At 38.7% G+C, this 27042-nt stretch overlaps 1 protein-coding gene across 24 annotated transcripts; it reads right to left on the bottom strand.

Moving 5' to 3' along the window:
- Positions 1 to 150: 150 nt before the first annotated feature.
- Positions 151 to 10496, bottom strand: tcea3 (transcription elongation factor A (SII), 3). Of its 24 annotated transcripts, none has more exons than XM_043261314.1 (23): positions 10262 to 10496; positions 9488 to 9550; positions 8364 to 8469; positions 8135 to 8237; positions 7586 to 7750; positions 7403 to 7498; positions 6942 to 7031; positions 6519 to 6599; positions 6306 to 6413; positions 6107 to 6199; positions 5789 to 5878; positions 5537 to 5650; positions 4940 to 4993; positions 4530 to 4589; positions 4286 to 4351; positions 4125 to 4196; positions 3982 to 4041; positions 3209 to 3369; positions 3038 to 3094; positions 2773 to 2927; positions 1654 to 1800; positions 1253 to 1324; positions 151 to 1143 (listed from the first exon to the last, which is right to left on the bottom strand). In XM_043261314.1, the coding sequence occupies exons 1-23, from the start codon at positions 10328 to 10330 to the stop codon at positions 1135 to 1137; spliced, it is 2091 nt and encodes a 696-aa protein (XP_043117249.1). In that variant the 5' UTR covers positions 10331 to 10496; the 3' UTR covers positions 151 to 1134. The 24 variants fall into 24 exon arrangements, with proteins under 24 accessions (XP_043117249.1, XP_043117250.1, XP_043117252.1 ...); XM_043261315.1 differs by having other exon boundaries at positions 4125 to 4193; XM_043261317.1 differs by lacking the exon at positions 4530 to 4589.
- Between the last annotated feature and the right edge of the window lie 16546 nt (positions 10497 to 27042).

The following is a 27042-nucleotide window of genomic DNA, read 5'->3' as shown; positions in this document are numbered from 1 at the left end:
GGATTTTCTGCTTTCACAGGGCTGGCAGGTTGACAAGTGCAGTCATACCTGACTAAACGGAGGCCAAACATATTTGATAAGCTTTGGACAACAGTAGCTGTGCCTGAACAGTCCTAGGACTGTATGCAAAATAACTAATACAAAAAAAAATCAATATAACAATTTATTCAAATCAATATTACATTTATTATTTGAATTAAACCACTTTTAAACCACTTTTTTTCTCTATAACACCATATGTATCACCATAATTAAAAAAAGAAAGTTTCAGATCCGTTTCAGATCCATTTAAAATAATTATTTGTGTTGTACTAAACATTATAGCTGCTACATTCAAAATAATTAGGATTCTCTTTATAAATGACATTTAATTTAAAATTTTTAATTGCCTTTTTAATTTTTAATATCTGACCCCAAATAGGATTCTTTATAATAAAATGATTAATCAAGTAAAAAAAAAAGTATACTGGTATTTCATAAAACAGTATAAAAGTGTACAATTTAAACAGATTTACATTTCCTAGGTAATTAATTTTCACTTCAATTATGAATAAACAGAACACCCTCTTTGCCATGTTGTGTTCTTTTTCAGTTTGTCAGTCACCGATGTGACATCTCTGTAAAATTAAAAAGGTTACATAGGTAACGGAGATGTTGAAAGATTTGAAGCTGCAGTTTGTAACTTTTGGCGTTCTAGTGGGCATTAAAGAGAACTGCATGAATCTCATGGAATAAGACTGTAGGCGGAGCTACTTCTCTCTGTTTATGTGTATGTCAAATGACGCAGGTACTCCAAAGCGGTACCTACCTGAAACAGTCAATATTATAATATATTATAAATATATATTATATTATAAAGAAATATTATAAATATAAACACTTATTATAGGTATACTGTAGTGATTCAGGACAAGCCAAAAACAAAGTGTGGATTCATTGTGTACTCACTTATTATATAAATGCTGTACATTTTGAAATAAAAAAAAGTTACGTACTGCAGCTTTAATTTACGTATTATAAATCTGGGGCCATTTGCTGGTGGCGTAGAAGCTCATATGTCTTTCTCTTTCAAATTAAAACATAAAAAGATGAGGAATCCTACATGGTCATAGTTCTTGGAGTTCTGGCTTCAGGTTAGCAGAACTAGAAAAAACATATTAAAAGACACTTGTGTTACTTGCATTCTTCTACTGCGCAATGGTTTGTTTAGAAATAATTGGTAAATACATGAGCCAAAACATATTTTTCTGACCTTCCAGCGGTTACCACATTCATTGCACAACACAAAGGTGGTCATTGGTTCATCAGCACTGCGGGTTTGCACCTGGAAATGTACAAAATATTCATGAGTACATGCATTCTCACAAAAAATGAAATAATGAATAATTGAAGCCTGAATTAATTTATAAGCACATTTCATTTTAGTTACGTTCTTTTTTATATAAGAATATTTTTAAAATAACCACAGACTTGTTTAATTGATCAAGGGTTCTTTGTAAAAACTCAAGAGGGCTCACTTTCAAAGACTCTCCAAAAGGGACAACCTGAAAGACCTGAGTGCATTACTCAGACTATGACTAGGCACACTACTGGGCTCTCTTGCATTATAAATATGTGGAGCTAATAACTGTAAGACAGGTTTCATAGGTGTACCTGGTTGTAGGTGCAGTTTTTCTTCTTGCACTTGCCACACTGCAGCAGGTCAGTGGTGGTTCCTCCAGTCTTTGCCATCTGATGTTCTCGGATGGCCTCCTGGGTCATCACGTTCCTCAACTGTTTGAGCTCATCACTAGCCATCTCCTACAAGAACAAGAAAACAGTGTTTATTTATAAACAGTGTATTATGCGTTCGTTTCAGATATACCATCTGTTTGTCAACACCTAATTTTAAAGGTTACCTTTTGCATCAGCACTGTAAACATAAATTGCTTATAATCTGTTTTCTTGCTTTAAGCATAAATGTATCATATTTTTCGGGCAAATATGGTAAGAATAATAACTTCATTTGTAGATACAAATCTGAGGTCCGGCAGATTTCATACTTTAGGGTTTAGTTCACCCAAAAATAAAATTATCCTGTTCATTATGTTTGAAATATGAATATTTATCTTACAAAAACACATGGATTCGCTACAGGGGGCCTTTATTCACTCCCCGGAGCCATGTGAGGGATGTTTTGTTAAGTTTGAGTCCACTTTATTTAACATTTAGACTTTTAAAGGGATCAACCCATATACTGCAGTGATAGAGCTTCGAAGTGCCAGGACAATTTTTAATAGAACTCCGAAGGGTCTATTTTGGTACCTAAAAGATACATATTAGTACTTAAATTAAACATATTTGAACCCAATAGGTACACAAGTATATCTATAGAAAAGGTATTGTCCCAGTGACAGCTTTTGTAACTTTATTGCTAAAAGTTGCTTCGAAAAAGACCATTTTTGAATTTCTGGGTGAATTAATTTAATTATTAAGGTTGCATTACATTTTTTTTTATGTGAAAACAGTATTTCTCAAACGAAAAAAGTAATGTAAATTCTTTGAATGCAATGCTTGCCAAATATAATAATATATAATGTAATATTTACATTTTATAATTTTTATTATATTTAAGCGTTTTATATTTTTACTGGAAAATAAGACAGAATTGCTTAAAACAATTTCAGATTGTACTGGTTGTTTTTTTGTTTTTTGTTTTACAGATTTTGTGCTAAACGACACATTTTTAACCTGTAATTTATATGCATTCTTTTTTTTTTATAAAATGCCCACCTCAGCAGTCATGATGGCGATGCGGTTCAAATCGATGGCTCCAGCTAAAACATTTTTACGCAGATTGGGATTTTTGGGATCTTTGAGGTTACTTATACGGCTGCGAACTCTGTTCTTGTATTTCATGTCTGTGGCTTTTATCTCCTGGTAGATATGTAACAAGAAGGACACGGTTAAGGAAATCAGCTTGCACACATTAAACAATATTTTCAAGAAGATGCTGCATTTAGTTTGACTTAGTCAGCACATATGTTTCTAAGGATATGATCCTCGATTTCTGCAGCCATGCCCTCACAGTTTGTCCCATAGTCTTTGTAGTCATCTAAGAGGAAAAGCATATTGTAAAATATCATCTGCAAAATAATGAGCATCAAAACAATTTGTGTCAGCTTGTCTGTGTGGGTGTGGAGTGTTTGTCATTGTTTGTTTTGCGTACCATCTGTACGTAGTGCAGCGGCCAGCATTTCGATGCATTTGTCCCTGATGGGATCCCCGGTTTGCAGACGAGGAGATAAAGGACCCATACCAGAGCTAAACGATGGAGAGAGGGGGCTTGTGGGTGTTGTGGGCGTCTTCGGGGTCTCTGGTTTACTCTTGCTGTATGGGGAAAAAAGGAAGGATTTCTCTAATGTCTGTCTTGGACTCTCAGTTAAACCAAAATTCTATTTCTTTTAAATGTAAATGGTAGATTACACTTTGACTAGTTGATGATTTGTTCCTACGTTGTTTAGTGTATGATGTCAAATTTACTCTGTAACTTTCTTACAGAGTAAGAAACAACTGTATGATGCCTAGTCTCTTCAAATCTGCTCAGATTTTAAAAGCTGTGTAGTAAATTCCAGCATTAGCCCTTTTGCTGTGCTGAAAATCCTTCACCACAACTACAGGGTTAAATTTAATAGTATTTAAACAAAGCATATGCACTCTGAAAGTCACAGACTAAAACAAAGTACTTAAATTGTATGTCCCAACAGTATTATGTATTACTGCTCACTGTGAAACAACATTATTTTTGTGATCTGTCAATTTATTAGTATGTGGTTTATTACAATTGGGTCATGAAGTGGGCAGAATTTTAAGTATATCTGAGCCCTTCCGAAAGGATGAGAATGGGAACATAATGCCACCACTGGCAAAGAACTCTACGGAGAATAATAAAGCCATATGGCATGCTGGTCACAGTGAGACTACTGTAAATATAGTTCTTGCCTTTCACTAGATTTCTTGGCCTGAGGTGAGCTGCCAGACCTTGAGTTAGTAGAATCTCTCCTGGAGAAACAAGACAGATTAAACATTCAGTTTAAACACTTTAGTTTAAAGTTTAAAAACTTTACTACTGCATTGCAGATTACCTCTCCAATTTAGGTTCACTTGATTGTCTTTTAAAAAGGTGATGGCTCGACTTGGAGTCAGTAGAGTCCCTACTAAAGTGCAAAACACAAACCTGATTTCTTTGCTCCCAAAATGTCAAATATTTTCAGCATTTTTAATAAAGAGTGATGAGTGAGCAGACCTGTCTCTCCGTCCATCCAGGCTGAGCTTTCTAGAATGGGGCTTTTTAGAATCTGTTGAGTCTTTTCTAGAAACAAAAGTAGAACGAGAAACAAAATTGACTATTTGTATTGTTTTAGTGATCCCAAAGAAGCCGTGAGTATTGGAAACGGTCACGTCCCAAAAACACCCAACACAAAAAGAGAATAACGCATGCACTTCTGCTGCCCTCTGCCTTCATTCTGTTGCAAAACATCTATTCGAACCTCTCGATCTTGATCTTCATTGATGGCCTTTTGAGTGGTTTACTGTCATTTGTGTCTTTTCTGAAAAAGAAGCATTGTCTCAGCTCTATGGGATGGTGACCGAATATTATACCCACAAAGACTTAACACTCAAAAATGTAAATCCTGTTATCATTTACTCATCCTCAAGTATGAATGTAACGCACAATTTGTATGAAATACAGTGACAGTGCATTGTTTAGATGTTCCACTGAAGAAAGTACGTCATACAGGTTTGAAACATGAGGGTGAGTAAATTATATCAAAATCCTTATTTTTTTATTTAAATTCATAACATCGACAGTTTAGTTAAGACGACACACTGCAACCTCAAGTTTAATTTCACTCAATAGCGATCTTGTCCAAGGATTAGTATTCATCATGCTTCTGACCTATCTTTTTCATTATGTTCAGACGTCCGCCGCCTCAGGTCTGATGTATCTTTACTACAGTAAAACAGCTTTAGTTATTTTCAGGTGATGAAGTAATTAATTCCACTTTTTTTGGAAATAGGCTCATTCTCCAACTCCCCCAGAGATAATAAGATGAGTTTTACCATTTTGGAATCTGTTCAGCTAATCTCCGGGTCTGGCGAAAGCACTTTCAGCATAGCTTAGCACAGAACACTGAAGCCAGTTAGACCAGTAGCATCGCGTTCAAAAATGACCGAAGAGTTTCGATATTTGTCCTATTTAAAACTTAACACTTCTGTAGTTACATTGTGTACTAAGACCGGTGGAAAACGAAAAGTTGTGATATTCTAGTCCAATATGATTACGAATTGAACTCCCATGGCCACAGCAGGCACAGTGAAGTACAGCAGCACAAGTTGATTGACTATTACGCCGGAATGACAGTATAGTTCCTAATCATATCGGGAATGGAGAATGAGTCTATTTCAAAAAAAAGTGTAGTGTTCCTTTAAGTAAAAAAAACACAGGCACACAGCTTTTAATATCAACAAGCTTTTCAGTTCGTCTGACCCTAACCTTTCTTTCTCTTTGTCTTTCTTTGTGTCTAATGAGGGACGTTTTGTCGGTGTAGGAGGCTGAAGATGAAGAGGAACCGGAGGAAGAGAAGCACTGGGTTCAACTGTTTCTTTTCTAAGCAAAGAAAGTCACTTATTATTTTATGAGACAAGGAACATTGTGCTTGGTTAGAACACAGTGTTATGCTAAAATGATGCTAAATAAGACTGGCAGTACTTTGTTTACTCAAAAAACAACACACCAAGCCCTAACCTCTCTTTCTTCATCTCGCGTTTCTGAGGAGGATGCAAATAAAAAGGTAAAGGAGGAAGCGGGGCATTCGGATCAGGTGCTTTTTTTGCCCTAGGCAAGAAATATACAATTCAAATGTGGCATTACAAAGAGAAACTTGAAGCGCATGTATGATACTAGGTCATCTAAAAATGATCAATTACAATTACCCATCAATCAAAAGCAGAATTATTTAGAGCAACAACTGTTTTCCAAAACATAAGTAATAATATGTGACACTCTGCTTTTCTATTTACTGGCAAAACCTCTTGCTGAACTTTAACTGAAAGGTGCTCAGACCTTTCTTTGGGTTCTTCTAGTGATGGACGTTTGGGAGGAGGAGGAGAAGAAAGGATAGGAGCAGGAGGAGGTAAAGTTTCAGGAGGATCTTTTCTGTGAAGATAGGTATTTGGTAGTGACTCCCTATGTTAGACATTTACTACACAAGTATTATAAATGATACAAATTCGGAAAAACATCCTCAAGTTCGATCCCTGACCTTTCTTTCTTCACCTCTGATGAACGCTTAGGGATAGGAATAGGAGGAGGAGGAAGTGGAGGATGAAGGTGATGATGAAGAGGAAAAAGAGGAGGAGGTGCATCTCTCCTGCATGAAAACAAAAATGTTGATTCAACGTGAAGGAGACTGCTTATATATGAAAAGGTTTGTTTTCTGTCACACACTGCATGCACTTCCAGCACAGTGTCCAACCTTTCTTTCTTTCCATCTATGGAGGGACGTTTAAGAGGATGAGACTGAAGAGAAGACTGTAAATGACCCTGAATGTCTTTTCTGTACAAGAGATGCAAAAATCAAATTTTGCATTTAACCTTGATATAAATGACTACTGAAAAGATTGAGGTTAGTAAGATTTTTTATATATAATTTTTTAATGCTTATTTAGTCTGCATTTATTTGATCGAAAATACAGTAAATTTGTCAAATATTATTATGATTTTAAATAACTATTTTCTATTTTGACGTATTTAAAAAAAAAAATGTTTTGAGGTTTCCATTGCTATATTAACTACCACTGAAGAGAGCATGCAATATAACCAATAGAAAATAGTACGTTTTGCATTTCGATGACACATTCTTATCTAACACATGTCCAAGCATGCAAAATGCTCTGACCTCTCTTTCTTTACATCTACCGATGAGCGTCTTTGAGGAGGGTGGGAATTGATCGAAGCAGGAGGGAAAAAATCAACAGGAGCATCTTTCCTAAACAAAAGTAAAAATTGTTACCGTTTCCACCTTTGTACTGGACAACCACGTTACAAATGCATTGCGAAAGAGAAAAAAGAACACCATTCATGGATCATGCACCATTAAAAACAAAGAACATTTGAACTGATGTAGCAAGCGCAACGCAGAACCGTAATTCGAATGTGAATTTAAGAGTGTAATCATTAAATAAATTCACAGATATTATATCGCACCGACAGAAGATCTACACGTTTGCAGAATAGGTGCAAAAATGCACAGTTGTTAATTTGCTAAATCATCCGAAATGGCTGTGTGTTTTGTTACGTGATATAAGTGCTTCCTCCTAACCACAGTCACATGCTTCAACCGCATGCACAAGCCCTAACCTCTCCCTCTTTACTTCCCCAACAGAAGGACACTTGGGAGGCAGAGATGAATGCGTCATCGGGGGAGGGAGATGATCACTGTTCAATACATCTCTCCTAAACAGAATGCACATAAAACTCAATCTAATGGCATGGTTCTGCAGGGGCATAGGGACTTTTTTTTAAGCCACAGGGGTTTCTCACCTCTCTCGTTCCTTTTTATTGTTATTAGACTGTTTCTCTTTTTTCTGTTCACTTTCTCGTTTTTTGTTCCTGAGCTCTGCATCACGTTTCTCTCTTCTGTGTTTTTCATCGTGTTTCTTGTTAGAGTCTAAGTCTGGTTTAATTTCTGTTGTTGACCTTCGTGGACTGACAAGATAAACAGGTTATTCTTCACAGCCCCAAAAACAAGTCTTAGCTCATTTCTCCTGTTGCATAAATCGGTGTTGTAAGAAATTCAAACAATAAATGCCATTTTGTGGCTCTTTTGTGTGTCATGATAGATCGCTGTAGCACATCAGTTTAAGTGGCAAGTCAACAAGATCGTCTTTTCATATTTACTTAAAGCACGAATCGACCATGAATGAAAATCAGTTAATCTACTACCCTGTCTGATTTGTTTGTCGGACAAAATGGTGGATTTAAGCATTATGATTGGTCAGACTGTTGATCAAGTTCCTTGGAAAGAATCAATTACATTTTACAAAATGTCTGGAATACCTCCATGATTTTCCCTGTTTTTAGCAAACGTACCTGGACTCAGGAGAGGTTCTGCTGGGTGACCCTGATGGCTTGCTCGGAAGACTGCCATTCTTCACCTCATTCGACCTCTCAGACTTTTGGTTTTGAGCTGATTCTGATAAAAACATAAAAGGCATAAATGCATTATATCATTACATTTTATGCCAGACTATAATGAACTAACCTTTTCGAACTTAATAAATAGAAGACTATATTTTTTTCTTTAAAACATTACACCCACCTAAAAGCTTCTTCCAGTTTTTGATAAGGATCTTTGCCAAGTTGACAACATCCTCATCTGTGCAATGTTTTCTTATTCCGTTTACAGACATGCCAATTCTTGTATCCTAGAAGAAAGTAAATCTTGACTTTCAGAGACAAACAAAGGAGCAGCTGCATTTATGTAGCATAACATATCTTACCTCATCATTTTATAACTTTCTATTTCAGAATTCCGTGACAAAATTCAGAGCCAAATTACAATTTCATTAAAATGACTTAAGAATGATGGCAGCATCATTAATGTCAGTTTTACACAGAGATTGGTAAGTCTGTAAGTAAAATCTGTTAAATTTAGCTACCTTTGTTGCATTACGTGACAATGGTGACCATTCAAAAATGGGGAAAGAGGACCTTTTTGCAGTGGTTTGCAGGACTGTAACTCAAAAATTAGTTGAAACATATCTTATTGCCCTTTTAGATATTGGACCTTAACACAAACTTCTCTTTTGGCATCTTCATCTTAAAGGCCCTATGGTTTAGTTCCAGAGATAACGGTATTTCAATATGACTTAAATATCTGTCTATTTTTCCCAAGTTTGTGTGCTTATAACTCAAGAAGTCTTAAAGATATTGCAATGTAGTTTTAGACACTAGTTCTTAATAAACTTTCCTTTTAGGGCCACATAGGGCCTTAAAAATTAACTTACCAAAATAAAAGTTTGTTAAGGTCCAATATCTAAAAAGGAGTTTAGATATCGATATAATACATAATATATGTATAATATATAATAGATATAATACTTTTTGAATTACAGACCTGCAAAATTCTGAAAAAAAAAAAACTGAAGGTGGTTTAAATTTTTAAATGCAATAATGCAATAAAGAATTTAATATTTTGGCTTTCATTACAATAGTTTTTACTCTTTTTTTTTTTCCCTGAATAAATATTAGTAAAGAATTTGAGCAGGGGATCTCTAGTGGAGTTGACACCGAATGAATATTGCAATATTTTATTTTGTTTTGCACAATCTGTATTGACTGCATTGCATGCGTTTAAGGCTCTTTGAGATACCTTAGCTTTGCAGCTATAATTCCCTAAGGAATCAATAAAGTATATCAATACGACTGATCCAGCAAACATACCTGAAGAAGTTTCAGTGTCATGTTGAAATCTTTCAATTCTCTCAGAAGATCTATAGCTCCATCCTATACAAACAGGGGAATATATATATTTATTTATTTAGTATTTCAATCATTTTAATGACCTATTAATTACCTTCATTTCGTTCATAATATTACTTAACGTATTTATTTATTTTACATCATAATAACTCAGTGTCCGACTGTTGCAAAATCGCAGGCATTTCTGCATTTGTGTTTCACAATTAAAAGTCATACAGAAACAACATAAGGGTGAGCAAAAACACTGCAGAACTTTCGTTTTCATTTTTGGATGAACTATCCCTTTAAATCCTCTGCCCGTGCGTGTGGAAATATTTATGTCGGCCAAAACACACACCGCCTCCGCGACCTTGTGCCGTTTACTACGAGGAATCCAATACATACATGCTGTTAAGCATTAACAAAACGTGCATACAAACATGTCAACAAAACTCTGCCCGTTTCGATCACACTTTGGTCCTCGTTCTTGTCGCTGCCCTGAATAAATCTAAAGTAAATCTGCGCAATCCCCAGCCAACACCTGTTGTCACATGCGTCTCTGTAGTCCTCTTACAAACACATTACGGTCTCTCGCACACTTCCAACAAAATTAAACAACCCTTGTGCACGCCTGTTCCAAAATCAAGCGTTATTAAAACAGCATAAACACGCATGCAAAAAAGTTTAAAGGCGTTATTCGCAAGCAGCATGCACAAACAAACAGCGCGAAGCGTTGCGTCAAAATTAGGATCTCACCATGTTATTTCTAGACACCATCTTGTCTAGTTTTTTAGCAATCCGCAACAGGTCCTCCTCTCGCGTCATTATGTGCGCATTAATATGCTTTAAGTGAAAACGTGATGTGTTTATAATACGTTATGCCACATAAAGCTTAATAATTCAGCGAAATGTAAGAAGTTTTGTTCCCACGCATAAGTTGCTTCTGCACGGTCAGTTGAGCCGAGGGGGCGGGGCCTTCGAGACAGTCGGAGCTGTCAATCAATCCATCTGGATTTATGACAACTCCTAAATATAGACGTTACTAGGGGGCGATAAAAGTTCAGTGTTTTTTAGGAAAGACTTTTGCAGGAGGCAGACTGCGAATTTTGTAACTTGGTGTCTGTTGTATGTCGTGTCTGTTTGTTTTAATCGGTTGGGCACGTTTATGCAACCCTTTTCCAGTCGGGACACACTGTGGTAACGCTTTACAAAAATACGTCACAATGTTTTGCAGCTATTTTGTTTTGCAGCTTGTAAGTATGTTTGATGAATTTAATATAATTTAATGTTTATTGAATAGCTGTCATTTGTCTGGACGTTTCCAGCATATCACAGCCTGTTTATCGCCTCGAAGCATCACCGCGTGTGAAAAATAAAGATTTTTTTTATGGTATTTGGTTTACTACACAATAAACTCAACAGGTGCTGCATGAATCGAGCAACAGATGGCAGCAATGTGTCATGTAAAATCAATCTCCTAACGTGGGAAAGCAGTGCAGTTGACTCAGAACAGAAAAGGACCAATAAAGAAATATTTTAAAGAAATTAATATATAATTCACTCATCTTCATGCCATCCCACGTCTTTATTTCTGCTTCTGTAAAAACACAAAACGAGATGCTTGGCCATATTTTGAGGACTGACAGTCTTATTCACTCTCACTGCTATTCAGTTAAAGAGATTTAAAATATAGATTTAAAACTTTTTATATTTCCTGTGGTAATGTAGAGAACATTCATAGACATTAAGTTCTAAATAACCCTGAATATTCGTTTAAAATGCGCTGTTTGGCTTTATTTTGCAGGTTGTGGGAGGGTGATATTGAATTTTTATGAACCCTCCTACACTTTTCATCACACTCTTTCTGCAGGAGCATTGTGACGTGGTGCTTCAGTTTTTTATTGTTATTAATTCAAATGTGCAAAGCATGTTTGAGAAGCTGAATTAAAGCTCATTCCACATGGGGTGACCTCAGATGACATCTGTCCTAAAATAACTAAGCAAATGTGTTGTGGCATTTTCCCATCGAAATGTGCACAAAATGCACCCTCAAAATAAAGCCGGCAGCATTTCATGGGCTCGTACTGTATATACACAAATATTCATCACTTTCAACTTCCTGTCGTCCTCCACGCAATGCCTTCACCCTAAATAACCTCCATGGCTTCTATGGTCGCATAAATTATATAAAATTATCAACATACATTTAAAATGTGCTGAATTACAGCAGGTTTCTGGGAAACAGATCTATCATTACCCTCTGCGAGCACCCCACATCAGTCGGCGACTGCGACCGGTTCTCAACAGCAACAGACAGACAACAAGTAGAACTTGCCTGCAAGGCCTGGTTTTCAAACCACAAAGAAAAAAGGAGAAGAAAAAAGAAGAGACTTGAAAAATGGTTTTCCTTTTGATGACCTCCCGCTTCAATTTTACGACAAAATAATGAATCCACCAGTACCCACCTACAGTGTCTTCTCAGAGAGTTTGCGGTGTCTCTACCAATTATAGACACAAGACGCCGGACTCCGGCAATTATGGAGAGTCTGAGATGACATCAGACCAGAAAATGAATGATTTCACCGTGCTTTAGTTTTTTTAGGCGCAGAGAGCCCCTGTAATAAAACGCAAAGATGCCGGGCCGGATTGCCACGGCATGCACACCAGCCTCTGGTTAAGGGTGTATTTATAAAATCTCAGCAGAAGAACTTTTTCTGGTTATGTTGGAAAGTTCTGAGCATGTTTGTGTGGCAGCATTTTCGAGGAAGTGATATTTGCTGAGGATTCAAGGCACTCACAAGCCAGGGGCAGAACTAGCGCTTTGTATACAGTATGCCTGGTTGAAACCACAAAGGTGTGATTTTCATTGTAGATGAAAACGTATGGATATTAAAGGGAAAGTTCACCCAAAAATGTAAATCTGCTGAAAATATACACGCCATCTGGTTCAATGCACCAATGGATCTACTGCAGTGAATGGGTGCCGTCAGAAAGAGAGTTCGAATAGCTGAATAAAAACATCCTCAAGTAATCCTATCAACTCCATCAGTTCTTTTCTTGTAACTGTTTTAGACTATTTTCTTTTGGGGCTTGATTTGTGCATGTTTTTTCACTGTAGAAATAATATTACCCATACGACTTTGCTGAAGTTAAAGATTATTATCTTATATAATAATGGATTTATTACAAACACACAGCTTTTTACGTTTACAAGACATAAACCGATGGACTAATGGAGTCATGTGCTTTACTTCTGGATTATTTAGATGTTTTCTTTTAGTACTTTAAACCCTCATTCCGATGGCACCCATTCACTGGTGAGCATGTAATGCAAATGTTTTCAAAATCTGTTCAGATAAAGACACAAACTCATCTACATCTGGGATGGCCCAAGGATGAGTATATTTTCATTTTTAGGTTCATTTTTTGACTACTCCTTTAACAGAGTTTCATTCGGCATAATTAGTCTGAAGTAGCTTGCATACTGCAAACCGTACTTGCAAAGTCCAGACACTGCGGTTCATTAACATGCAATGTATGTCTATGCAGTTGCAGCTTGCTTCCAGTATGCCGCCATGCTAAGCAGCCATAGACATCAATTGCTTCAAAAAGGGAACTTGGGATCACGTTCAAACTCCGACAACTGACAAGACATGCCTTTGTGAATCCACAGACAATGAACTCTATAACTAGATAGTTAAAGGCAGAAGTGTGTTAGTGTGTAAATCCCCTCTTACTCTCATTTCCCTACCTATCTGCCATTAATCCTTTAGTGAGAACATCCACATCCCCTTACGTAGCCTACACTTTTCCTCCTGCCAAATTCAAAGTATTTTTACCATCTACAAACCCAGTTTCACTTATTTCTTAATCAGCTTAAAATGTATTAATCAGCTTGAGAGTTGCACTGAGGTGAAACTTTTAAACCGGCATTAAAAAAAACAACTACTCTAGTGTAGTCTCATATATTGTTTTGTTTTGACTGTCGCACATGGCCATTTCCTGAAATAATTATTTAAATGTTTAATAAACACCTTTACTACTGTTGAAATGTTCTTCTTAATTATTTATTTTAGCCAAGATGCATTAAATTGATCAAAAGTTACTGTACAGACTTTTACATCGTTACAAAAAAGTTCTATTTCATATAAATGCTGCGTTTTTAAACTTTCATTTATCTTCAGAGAATGCGGAAAGCCAAACATTAGTCCAAATGTTTTCAACACTGATAATAATAAGAAATGTTACCAAATCGGCGTATTAAAGTGATTTCTGAATGATCATATGACACTGAAGACTTGACTAAATTCAGCTTTACCATGACAGCTATACATTACATTTTAAAATATATTAGAAAAGTCATATTGAATGTGTATAATATTGTCACAATAGTCCTATATTTGATTAAATAGAGCATCAGAAATGTGATCAATTTATTTTAACTCATTTTTTTTACTGTGTCTGTAGATGTTAATTATTATTGACATGTGTGTCAGCTTTTAATGCAACAGTTCCTGTTTGGTTTTGGCAAACTACAAATCTAGTTTTGGATCTTCCTATCAGGTTTATCTCAGGGAGCTCAGAAGAGTTTATCAGACTTTGTTGATAAACAACTAATACTGTAGACGTCTCACTGTCATTCACACAAATCTGCTGTCACAGCTTTTTATTAGTTGCACTAGCTCTTTGCTGATGTGAGAGAAAATGTAAAGGCTTTTTTTGTCCTTCTCTGGGCTAAAGCCAGCATATTTTGAGGATGGAAGAGAGGGCAGACCCCTAATGCATGTGTTGAAGTTATCTACATAGGCTGAGTATTGAATTAACCACTAGGAGAACCAGTGTTTAGCCTTTAAAATATGTGTTGGTTTTGACCAGTAAGGCCAATCATTTAAAAAGTGCACTTGTATCATAGCAACACCTTGACTAGACGTGCCCTATAAAAACACAGTGATCATCAGCAGACATACTTAGCTCATATTATAATCTGATTAGCTCACTTAAATTCCTCCCCTGCGTTTATGACCCTGTGAACACGCTCATCTATTACTATGATACACATCCTTCTCAGGAACTCATTTTTGGTTAAACATGCAACCGGGTCAGTGAGCAGGAAATTCATATTTTATTTAGCAGGGATGAATTAAATTAATCAAATGTGACAGAGATTTACTTGTTTTTATATGCATGGCTGCCACAAAAATATTAAGCATTAGTCTTCAAGGTAACACTTTATTTTACGGTTACACCTATTAGTTGCACCAATAAATATTAGTCATTAATTAGTGCTAATTTTTAATGGCTTATTCTACATGACCTTATTCTACATCAGTAATCCTACCCAGTACCTTAACTTAACAACTACCTTACTAAATGTTAATAAGCAGCAAATTAAGAATTTATTGAGGGAAAAGCCATAGTAAATAGTAAACAAATGTTACCTATTCTAAAGTAACTATTCTCAACACTGGTAATAATAAGAAATGTTTCTTGAGCACCAAATCACATGCTGACTGCTGAAAATTCAGCTTTGACATCCCAGGAATTAGTCGCATTTCAAAATATATTAGAATAGAAAATAGATATTTGAAATGGTAATATTTTACAGTTACAGTTTTATCGTATTTTCCTCAAAAAAGCATATAAGACTTATTTGAAAACAATAAATAAAATTCTGGCTTCAAACCTTTAAATGCTAAACATGTGACAAGTACCAAAACGTTTTGTGAGGTTGATTTCACTTTAGATGCCTAATAGAGTCCAGTAACTATTTTGATCTGTACTTTTCCCAATGGAGCAAATATGCTTGAATATTAGATTGCTGAAGTTGGATTTCTTTTGTTCTTGTTTGAATTTTGCAGTAATTTTACCTAAAAATAAAAGAACTCAGAAATAACTTATAAAATATACTTATATATTAATGTTATAAACTAACATTTCAGAAAAATTTAATTCAAATCTTTTTTTTCTAAGTTTATACATTATGACATCACTTCATACCTGGACTCTTGGATAAGAGTTTTGGAGGTTCCATGGTGATTGGCAAAGACTTGTCGTAAACAGCTTTTAAAGGCTTACAGGAGTTGTTATCTCCCTAGGAAGTACAAAAACAGAGAGTATGGCATAAACTTACAAAATCCCCAAAGATACTGGATCTGTTGAAAAAAAAAAAGATCTTAAACAGCAGGCTACCTCTCACAAATGATAATCCGTACCCATGTAAGACAGTCACTGAGCATATGACTGCGTCTAAAATTTGATATAACAAAATGAGAAGAAAACACATTGTAAATATAAATGACAGGGACTCATCTAAAGTCGGTTCTTCTGTTCTTTCGCATTTGCACAGGATTTATAGATACCACATGATTCTTTGAGCCTCCTCTCCGAAATCTCTGATGGAAAATCTCCATAATGGTTTATGGGTCAACCCTGGGTCAGAAGGAAAGAGCCCGTTAAACGGGGGTACGAGGTGATGTCACTAGAGAGAGGCCCAAGGTAGCGCTGATGTCATAGGAGAAGCGGTTGGCACGGTAACTTTCTAAACACATCCGTAGACCCGGGGAAATGTAGTCCGTAGGGACTTTCACACATTGTGAACCTCCTTCAGCAGCCCAGGAGGTCAGTGTTTGCAAAAGACGAGGTCCTGTGACTCACCTCCACGGTCAATTTGCTGAGGGTGTTTTCCAAATCAGCCCAAGTGGAGAAAGAGGCCACTAAGCACAGAAGCAGAAAATTCTCTCAGCGCTTCCTATGAAGAAAAAGAAGGAAAATAATACGTTGTTAATAGCTTACTCCATTTTTCAGCCTGATGTTATGACAGAAAGAAAGATTTGCGATGAAAATCTACAATCGTAGTCAAAATTACATTAGTGACTAACCTCAGAGGCATTTTTTTTGTTCTTTATGCAAAGATAAAGTATTATTCATATGGCTTATGGTTTGCAGTTGAGGTTAAAGGAGCTTCTTTCAAGCAATGTTACACACATGACTCAATTAATGACTCATAAGTTGGCCATTGCAGCAGCTGTATCTGGTGAATTAGTTCACAGTTGGATGACAAACATCCTCTCAATGGACCTTCCAGATCTAAAGTTAGAATCAGTGCACTAATGTATAAAGCGGATTTTATTAAAAGCAGGAGTGTCTCCTGAAGCTTGACTCTAGGGGAGCAGTTTAAACGAGGCTTTTGCGATCTGATTGCAATGGTTCGAAAGTTTCGCAGCACAAACAGAAATTAAAGCCTCTCGTGTGGTCAACAGTTGCAAATATGCTAATGCTAGTGTGTGATTTTTAAGGGTTTCCTTGAGTATGGCTCAAACTAAAAACATCTGAAATCTGTTATTATGTGACAATTTTTTTGGCAAAAGGAGAAGTAAGAAGAAAAACAAGGAAGGCTGATGAAGCTTTCCATTCAAGAGCCAGGAACAGAAAAAGGAAGCTCTTGACCTAAATGCTTGACGTAAAGCGACCAAGTCGACAACTATACAGGCGGAAGTAAGGATATAACAGAGGGTGATTAGAAAGATAAAGGCAGAGGTGCAGGAGGCAGAGGAAGACATATCTGATCCCATCAAATCCCCCTCTGAGCTCTGAAGCGGAGGAATCCAGGCTGCAGCGTTGCATCATTACTTTGAGTCTCTTGGATAACAGCAAGCTGTCTTATTATCTTCTGAAGTCTTATCCGTTCTCTACAACAATCATACAGCTGCAAAAACTGAAACCTGCTCTCTCTCTAATTGGCTTTGTTTGGAGTGGAATACTAGCAAACTACAACTGCATACACTGTATTCTGCCTGGGTTTTTTTTTTTTTATTTGAAACAAAAACCATGTTATTTGAGCAATGGGTCTCATGCTATATCATCTCATTCTACCAGTAAAAATTATTCAAATAACAATTTTTCTTGTAAATATTGAAAGAAGTCTCTTAAAATACAGTAAAACAGTGATTTTGTGAAATACTATTAGTAATCAAAAGACTTTTCTGTTTAAATATATAATTTATTATTGTAATGGAAAATCTTAATAATGGTTCTTATTATTTTTCTGGAAAATGGGATACATTCGTCATCCATCTAAATAAAAGCATTCATTTGCTGAATGCCGAAACTGTTAAATGGTAGTGCATCACAGTTTTCACAAATATATTAACAAGTACACCGGTTGTCAACATTATTAATAGTAAGAAATCGTTTATTAATGAAGGATCACGTGACACTGAAAAGTAATGGCTGCTGAAATATTAGCTGCGCTATCACAACAAAACATGTTTTACTCTTTTTCTGACCAAATAAATGCAGTCTCGGTGAGCAGAAAAATAAATAAATGTGAAAATTTCAACTGATAGTGTGCATATGTATATCTGTCACTGTTGTGTGGTAAGCACGAGAGCACACAACGAGATTAAATGAAAATAAAAGGGTTTAATTCCAAAATGGCAAAATAAAGGATATACAGACAGGCAGGCAGGTCGAACAGGCAGGCAGGATAAACACAGGTACAGACATCGGGTAAGGACCTTGACGCTCGGCCAAACAGAACTCAAAACACAAGACTTAAATACACGGGGTAATAGACGAGACACAGCTGATGACAATAACATAATTAACACAGAGGGAAGGCAGGGCACAGGGAGCACATGGCACGGGACAAAAACAAACAAAGAGTCCAGAGATGTGACATTACCCTCCCCTCCCGGAAGGTGCGTCCTCGCACCTAAAGGGTAACAAACAAAAACAAACAAAAACCAAAATGACTAAGATTTGGGGATACCGGGTCTTGGGAGGAGGTTGTGGTGGAGGACGGATCCCCAGGAGTGGGCAGGCAGAAGGCAGAAGGGTCCAAGGAGGTGTAGACGGAGGGAGGAGCCAGGGAGGAGACAGGAGGAGTCCGGAGCAGGAGGAGATCCAGAGCCCAGCTATGGTGGTCCACGGTGGGGCCGACGGAGGGAGGAGCCAGGAAGGAGACAGGAGGAGTCCGGAGCAGGAGGAGATCCAGAGCCCAGCTATGGTGGTCCAAGGTGGAGCCGACGGAGGGAGGAGCCATGGAGGAGGAGCAGCCATCGACTCCATGGGGCCGACCGACGGTGGCGGAGCAGGTGGAGGAGGAGACCGAGGTGGAGACGGAGAGCCAAGAGCCAGGGTGACGCCGAGGCGCTGGAGGTTCAAGGCGACGCCGCAACTGACACGGAGACGGGGACGGAAGGACGCGCGGAGCCAGAGCGACTGAGGACTGAGGTGAAGCCGAGGGAAGGAGGAGCCTGACAGAGCCGGTGGGATGGAGGGACGAGGCAAAGCCGAGGAGAGGAATCCCGAGGCGACGGATGGTCGACGACAGACCAAGGCGGAGCCGGAGGGACGATGGAGCCTGGTGGAGCTGGTGGACTGACGGACCACGTGTGTAGAGGAGGGATAGGAGCCCAGGGGAGCCGACGTCACGGGCCGAGGAGGAGTCTGGGTCTCGGAGGCAGGACGGTGAGGCGAGGGAACCTCGATGGCGATGGAGACCGCAGACCCGTGGCGAAAGCTCCAGATGGTTTGCTGAGGATGAGCGCAGGGGCTGCTGGGATCCATGTGGCGGCATGGGTGGGAGGGTGGGAAAACTTGAGGCGGCACTGGAGAGGAGCGCGACGTGGCGCGGGCACTGAACGGACGGAGCGACGCGGGCACGGCGCCGGGCACTGAACGGGACGGAGCGCACGCGGCGCCGGGCACTGAACGGGACGGGACGCGGAGCGCCGTGGCGGCGGGCAAACGTGGCGCGGGCACTGGAACGGACGGCTGGGCGGAACCAGCGAGCTAACGGGACGGCTGGGCGGAACCAGCGGGCTTACGGGACGGCTGGGCGGAACCAGCGAGCTAACGGGACGGCTGGGCGGAACCAGCGAGCTAACGGGACGGCTGGGCGGAAAATTAACGGGACGGCTGGGCGGAACCAGCGAGCTAACGGGACGGCTGGGCGGAACCATAACGGGACGGCTGGGCGGAACCAGCGGGCTTACTGCAGCTGAACGGAACAGGAACTCAGGATACAGGGAGGTGCCCAGTCTAAGTCCAAGTCCAAGTCTACATCATCCAGCCCTTTGCAGATCCAGCAGCCCCAGGTGGATGATCAGCTCATCCTCAGCCGTGTGTAGTGGGCGGAGCTCCCAATGTCGGCTGTCTCCACCGCGGGAAGCTACCTGGTCTGACGTGATACGGCCGGGTCCTGTTACGCCCACGGCTCTGTCGCCTCTCTGTGACGATGGGTCCGTGGTCATGTCAAAAATACCATGCGGTGAAGGGATGATGGGCTCTGATTGGAGTGGGGCTGGTGTCGTTGTCTCAGGCGCAACCATCATGGTTGATTTGCAGGACACCAGCACCCACTCGACGTACGCGGCGAGGTTTTCTCTCGAGGACCGTGACAGCTGCGCTTGGCTGGAGGTGTTAAGTCCGCGAAATAGAGTTCGAGCAGAGAGCAGTCCGGTAGCGAGAGTCGTTGGCCAGTTCGAGGAATAGTTCTGTATAGTCCTCGAGAGAGCAACCTCTGCTCCAGCAGGCGGATGAGGAAGTTTGGGTCTTTAAACTGGGCAAACATGGCAAACAAAAACAAAAAAAAATAAGGGGGAAAATACGCCGCTATTTACTTCTTTATATGGTCCGAGCGTTCTGTCACGGTTGTGTGGTAAGCACGAGAGCACACAACGAGATTAAATGAAAATAAAAGGGTTTAATTCCAAAATGGCAAAATAAAGGATATGAACAGGCAGGCAGGATAAACACAGGTACAGACATCGGGTAAGGACCTTGACGCTCGGCCAAACAGAACTCAAAACACAAGACTTAAATACACGGGGTAATAGACGAGACACAGCTGATGACAATAACATAATTAACACAGAGGGAAGGCAGGGCACAGGGAGCACATGGCACGGGACAAAAACAAACAAAGAGTCCAGAGATGTGACAATATCAAATATCACATTGTATGTAAATTCTTTGCAGTCCAATCGAATAATGAGTTAAAAAGGAATTAACAATTTCAGTGGATGCTATTTCCAGTTAATTTGCTACAATAAAAATCATCTAGGATAGTGTTTTGCACAGTGCATCTGTTTTGCACATTTTGGTCAGCATATTTACATTCATTTATATATGGTGAGATGTGATTAAATGACCAATATATCACCTATTTAGACTTTCTTTCAATATTATTATTCACGCAGGATATCTAAACACTATGCTTAAATCAAACCCATTGTCTGTACATCCATTAATGCCTCACCAGATGCTCCACGTTCTACTCGCTGCTTTCATTCAATGCTTTTCTGAATATGGCATCTGGCCACTATTGCTAGAATGAAAATACTACCGTATGAATATATGTGTGACATATGTGGTGTAAAGCCAATTTTTTTTTTTCAGATAGCAGAAGAGAAGAGCTGTCTAAGCATTCTAGATTTGGCTCACAATGACGACGAATCTACAGTAGCCGTTTCTGCTTCCCTCATTCGCTCTGCTACATCCCGCCCGAGGCACGGAAAAACCCAAAATCAGCCAGAGAAAATATTCCAACAGACAAACTGAACTCTCTTCAACAAAGCATAAATTTCAGTCAGCAGCCCAGGAGGAAAAGCAGTGCACTTTAATGCTGTAATTAAGATATGACCGGGTCAAAGACATAATTTAACGCATGGTATGTGGAAACCCTTTCATCGGGTCTGAATAGTTTAGAACACCTTTTCCAACTGATACCACTTTTATACAAGATGACTTTTAAAACAGAATGACACGAGCACATTAGAAGCAAGGGTTATATTCTTCGGAATGCATTTCATTGAAAGTGTTCATTTTAAGCAGACTGCACGATTGTAGAAATAAATAGTGGATACATTTTTATGAAAAACACAGCTATTTTCCCTTAAATTTAGCTAAAAATAAGTTAGCTACCTAAAATGTAAATTAAACAATTTACTAAATAAAATTAATACAAATAATGCCTTATATACACACACACACACACACACACACACACACACACATATATATATATATATATATATATATATATATATATATATATATATATATATATATATATATATATATATATGCATAATATAAACATAATTATATTATAAATGTGAATAATGATTTCAAGTTTTGAAAATAATAAAATAAAATAAAATAAAATAATGTATGCAGATGGACCTTTCCTTCATTTGAATAAATCCTGACAGTTCAGTTTCCATAAGGCTGTGCTACTTTCTCAGCTGTCTGACTTAGTGAGAGATTTAATATCGGCTCATAAATCATGGCGGTACCCTGAAGTTAGACTTCAGATGAAGGTAATGCAACCCATCTCTAGAGTGTTAATAATGTGCTTGCAAGTCTCACAGGTACTAAAACACCATAGGTAGGATGCAGTTATCACACAACCAATCATGTTTTACTTAATTTATTTAATTATTTATAATTGAATTATATTGCTAACCGGCATGTGTTTTTGTCAAAGAGCAGACCACCAGAGAATACCTGTCAACAACAGAGCTTTTGTTCCAGCAGTAGCCCCCATTGAAAGCTGAGACTTTTTTTTTAATAAAGAAAACCTGTTTTTCTCATCACAGGCAGGGAAGGTCTTGAGCTGACCACCCTTGTGATTGACCTTCTGCTAGAGAAGGGGCCACTTCACTCCTGGTTACACAGGAAATTATTTTTGGTGAAAATAATTCTGGCTCTGATAAAGAATGATATCAACTTCCATATTACGCCTTTGCATTTTAACAGAATGAGCTAAATATTATATAACCATTATATCTTTGAAGTGCATACTTCAATCATTTATGTGACAGGAAGCATCAGTGTGCAAGATACAGTTTCAAAGGAAGGAACTATTTACCTCAGAGCTAGCCTAAAATATCTACCCCACCCACCTACACATGTCAGTCACCAATTCTCCCTGGTTTTCTTTGGTTTCTTCCACACATAGAGCTTTGTGTGTTTTACACAGAACTGAGCATAGACATAGGAAGTTCGAACTAACAAGGGAATTGTGGGTGGACATGATGTCACAGTAAAGCTAGTGTGGATGATGCAGGCTGACACAGCAGTGACTGAGAAGGAAACACTGAGTTCTTTACACGAAAGAAGCAGGGACATATCATTTTATTTTAGTCAAAACTTAACTTACAATATGGGTAGCACAGTAGGATACAGCACATACATGCATTACGGAACATAGCGTTTGACTAGTCAAAGTTTTACATACATACAGTGAAAGTAAATGGGGTCTAATACTGTTCTGACACCAATGTTCAAACAGTCCATTTACAAAGTCAAAGCAAGAACTTTAAAGTCCATTTTAATAACGTGACGTATTTCTCTTTTAAACACACTGGTATTAAAATGAACGATAAAGTCATCAAAATCTGTGTTCGTTTTTTCTCTACTATCCATCCTGAAAACCCTCAAAAACTAAGTTCACAAGGCTCACATGTGCGATAGCGTATTTGAGATTGCGCAAAAATTTGACATCGCATACCTCATGATGGAAGTATCCCTCAATAGTGACCCTGGGAATTTGGCTCATCTTGTAGCCAAACAAAATTTCAGCCAAACAAAATATAAATAAAAGCAAAGTGATTTCTACAATAAAACAAAAGTAAAAGAAAACAACACAATCATGTGACAAAACCACCCAAAAACACTGTCGAAAACTGTAACGTTTCAAGTTTAACACCGTCAAGTGTTTGGAATATGGTTAACAAGAATAATTCAATGTTACTTGCAGTTTTGCTGTAGTTTATTAATTTATTAGCAATTTGTGAGTGAAAATTACTACAAGCATTCCATCCAAAAAATAAATAAATGATCAGAGCCATCATGAAAATATATTGGAAAGAAATCTATATACAACATTAATTCTGATCCATTTATGGATACTTAGGCTAAAACCAAAGAATACCTTGATCAAGGACTAAGAACGCTACTTCCCAGCAGCTCTTTGCAGCTGCTTCTAAGAATCAAGGAAATGGGATCTCCACAGAGTTCCTCTGAAGCCAAATCCAAATCACACCCCACTTACTGGGGCTTTGCCTCTGATGAGAGATGTCTCACTAATTACTTTCCTGTGAATGTCCTCACGGTCACCCGCCTGTACAAATTATCCAAATATACCCAAATCTCTCTAACATAAGCTGTGAACGTACCCTCGATGTACAGACACTTCACTGCACTACTGCAACCGAAGAACAACCCAATATAAAACCTACTGTGAGCAAATGACCAAAATAAATATGTTTTATATGTGTATGTGTATGGGACTGAATGGTCAAATTATTGTAATATGCATGATTACAAAAAAAGAAGAGTCAATATTTGAAGCCAATAAAAAAAAATTATTTTCTGGGATTTAACAATTAACAATGGGGGAGAAATACAAATATTACAATTTATCTTTATTAGCTAACAGAAATATAATAATTAATATTTCAGAATATATAAAATCTTATACATTTTAAATATCTGCTGTAAAAAAGTAAAAGTACTAAAAATAAGTAAACATGTATACAGTAACTATGTGAATAAAAGAATGTTTACTGTAAAAGGAAAGAAGGAACAAACATGAAACGAGCTGTAGAAACCATCATATTCTCAAAACAAAGCATAAAACTAAAACAAAACAAGTACCATACAAATAAAAGAAAATGTGTCCATGCACAAGTGAAGCAATGACTGATTTTCTGTTTGTGATTCCTTCGAAATGACATTTATTTTGACTCAAAGCCTTGCACGTAAGCCTCAGAGTTCCAGTGTTTCTATAAAATGGTTTTACTGTGAAAAGGGCGGATGTTGTTGAATTATGTGCGCTTTGAAACAATTTAATTTGGGCTTACAGCGCTGTTATTTATAGAAGGCCAGCTTCTGAGTGCGTTCCCGAGGTCGTGTTTATTTTGTTTCTCAGGGAGGGTAAAAAACATTCCCCTCCAGAAGTTTTACAAAGTCTTTCGCTTGACAGCAAAAGAAACTTGAGACAATGGGACAGTGTTACACAGACAGTGGGATGCACTGTGACCTTGCCGATGGTCTCCGCTCCCCGTGATGGGAACAGAGGATGTCTGAGATCATAGCCCCACAGACAGCCTTGCGTCCCCCTCAGCACACCACAGGCCACCGCTCTTGGCTCAATCTCCAGCTTGCGATAACATCCGAGGCTAATTCCTTCTGCAGACTTCACATGAGAACCACGTGTGGGGCGAGACGACAACCAACGGAGCATCCCTCCAGCCAATCGCCCCACCTGAGAACATCTGGCCCTGGGCAGAACAAGCCGCAGCTTTCATCTGGCCTTGAGAAGCGAGGGGGTGGAAAGAGTGAGTTTCTCATACTGTAAATATGGAGAGTCTCGGACAACTCACTGTTTCCTCAAAGCGTCATCTGCATTAGTGTATACTTTGTCTGTAGGGATCATACACGGCTTTGCCATCCTTTGCTATCCATCCTCCAAAAAAATAAGAGTCTCAACCAAAAACACCAAAACTATTCTCAAATCAGTGTTTATACCTGCCAGCACCTGTCACGACAGTGAGCTTATTCAGAGGAAGTCTATCCTAGACGGCTGGGATGGATGTGTCCCGTTTATTTTAAGCTCTGTCTCTCAGGATGTTAGGTTGGACAGCAAATGTTGTTTCTAACTTTTAAGAAGGGTTCTGCCAAATGCCCCAAGACTGGCCATGTAGCCTGCTTGAATACCACGATACAACAGGGGCTCATTCACACAAAATGTGTATTCATGCAAATCAGTAAATACCAAAAAAATGCTAGGAGCTTCCTGTATTTCTGAATTGAAAGCAGCCATATTTATACTGCTATATTTAGGGTTATTCACCAGTTCTATTAAAAAAAATCAGGAATCGACTGATTTTCGTGGTTCCGTTCAGAATTCAGAAGCACACACTTGCATTCTTTCACCGATGTGGATGGAACAATTAATAAATGCAATAAATGCAACCAGTAATGTCCAATTCCCAATCTCACGGACCTTATGAGTCGTGAGTGGTTTTTAGAGAAATTATAACAAACAGTGCTGCGTGACATGGGAGGTCTGATTCCTGAGCAATTTTTAGTGAATCAATAACATACAGTGCAATCAGTAAAGTACAACATCCAAGCTAATAACCTTGATAAGCCTATTCTTAATATTAATGAACTGCCATGTGTGCCCATTTTGGTTAAATGCAGAGCACAAATTCAGAGCACAAAAAAGTATGGCTCACCCTACCTGGCCACAATTCGCTTCACTTTCACAACCAAGACTAATTCCTGAGCTTTATTTTCATGAATCAAATGCATTGAGCATGACCAGTGAAATCTGATTCCTGAATGAAATACCCTTATAAACTGGTTCTTTTCCACAAACACTTGTGAATCATTAGTTTCTCGGTTATCTGAGTCACTTACTTTATTTAGTGAACAACAGTGAACCAAGGTAGTGTTATATTTGTCAGGCTTTAGAAACCTAAATTAGTGCAGTTACTGAATGGTTCTTTGTGTGACAATTTGTAATTCAATTTGTGAGTCAGTAGGATTTTAGTAAAAAAGAAAAAAACAATACATCGAAAACATTTGTGGTTCAAATAAAGGTAAAACTGATATACCCTCTCAAAATAATAATAAAAAAGAATTGTAAATAGAACTCATAATAAACCATTGGAATTTAAATTAATAAATAGATTCCCATTCCTGGCTATATTTAGGAGTGTAGCACCCTGTAATTTTGTTATTCCAATTCAAATGGACTGCCTAGGCAAGCAGAATGAGTGAGCATTTGCCCTTGGCTCCTAGCGGCCCATCCTCTGCCAGCACTGCACAGTGTCCAGTCAGGCCTACAGTAGCACCTAAGCTAGGCCTGTGTTTGGTTTGGGAGCAAGGAAGTGCGGTGGGGCAGTAGGATTTGGTCTGGCCGGCATGCCCCCCCCCCTCCTTCAAAAAAACTCCAGAGGGCTGCGGCCTAGACACTGCTGCCATTCAGCTGCCCCGCGTGCAGGGGATAAAGTTGGGATTGTTTGTCAGCGTACTGCAATGTGAGGAATGCAGAGCTCCAGTTCCCCTCTGGGAAAGGAACATCGAAGGGTGGACATTCCGTCCTTTCTCCCTCTCCCTCTCTCTCTCTGTCTAACTCTCCCTCTCTCTCTCTCTCTCTCTCCAAATCACCATATTTTTTTCCTCAGGAATGATCGTTTACCACATCCAGCAGCAGCCTTAATCATAACGGCTGTGACTGAAGTAAAATAACAGATCGGATCTCTCCCTGGTGAGCTATTCTGAGTTCCTAGCAACAGTGAGCTTAGAGGCCCACAAGCCCCTTCACATGAGGATTCCATATCCACAGTCCACCCTACTGGCATTTCCTAGCGCACTCCATCATTCCCTGTGACATCACTTTCCTATTCACGCAATTTCCTCCTCGTATAAACCCGCTGTACTCCCAGCGCCACCGGCTTTGCAGCTTGACATATGGGACCGTCAACAAGAGGTGACGTCCTTAATGAATATGTTCC

Source organism: Puntigrus tetrazona, chromosome 16 (genome assembly GCF_018831695.1).
Source record: "Puntigrus tetrazona isolate hp1 chromosome 16, ASM1883169v1, whole genome shotgun sequence".
Classification (NCBI taxonomy): Eukaryota; Metazoa; Chordata; class Actinopteri; order Cypriniformes; family Cyprinidae; genus Puntigrus; species Puntigrus tetrazona.
Note: the sequence above shows the minus strand (reverse complement) of the source record. Positions and strands in the feature narration are given on the sequence as shown.

Coding starts and splice junctions, on each gene's coding strand:
- tcea3 (XM_043261314.1), bottom strand. CDS start 10,330: ATGACGCGAGAGGAGGACCTGTTGCGGATTGCTAAAAAACTAGACAAG. Junction 3,370..3,981: donor GCCAAGAAATCTAGTGAAAG/GCAAGAACTATA, acceptor TTCCCCATACAG/CAAGAGTAAACCAGAGACCC. Junction 1,801..2,772: donor TCGCCATCATGACTGCTGAG/GTGGGCATTTTA, acceptor TTGTTCTTGTAG/GAGATGGCTAGTGATGAGCT.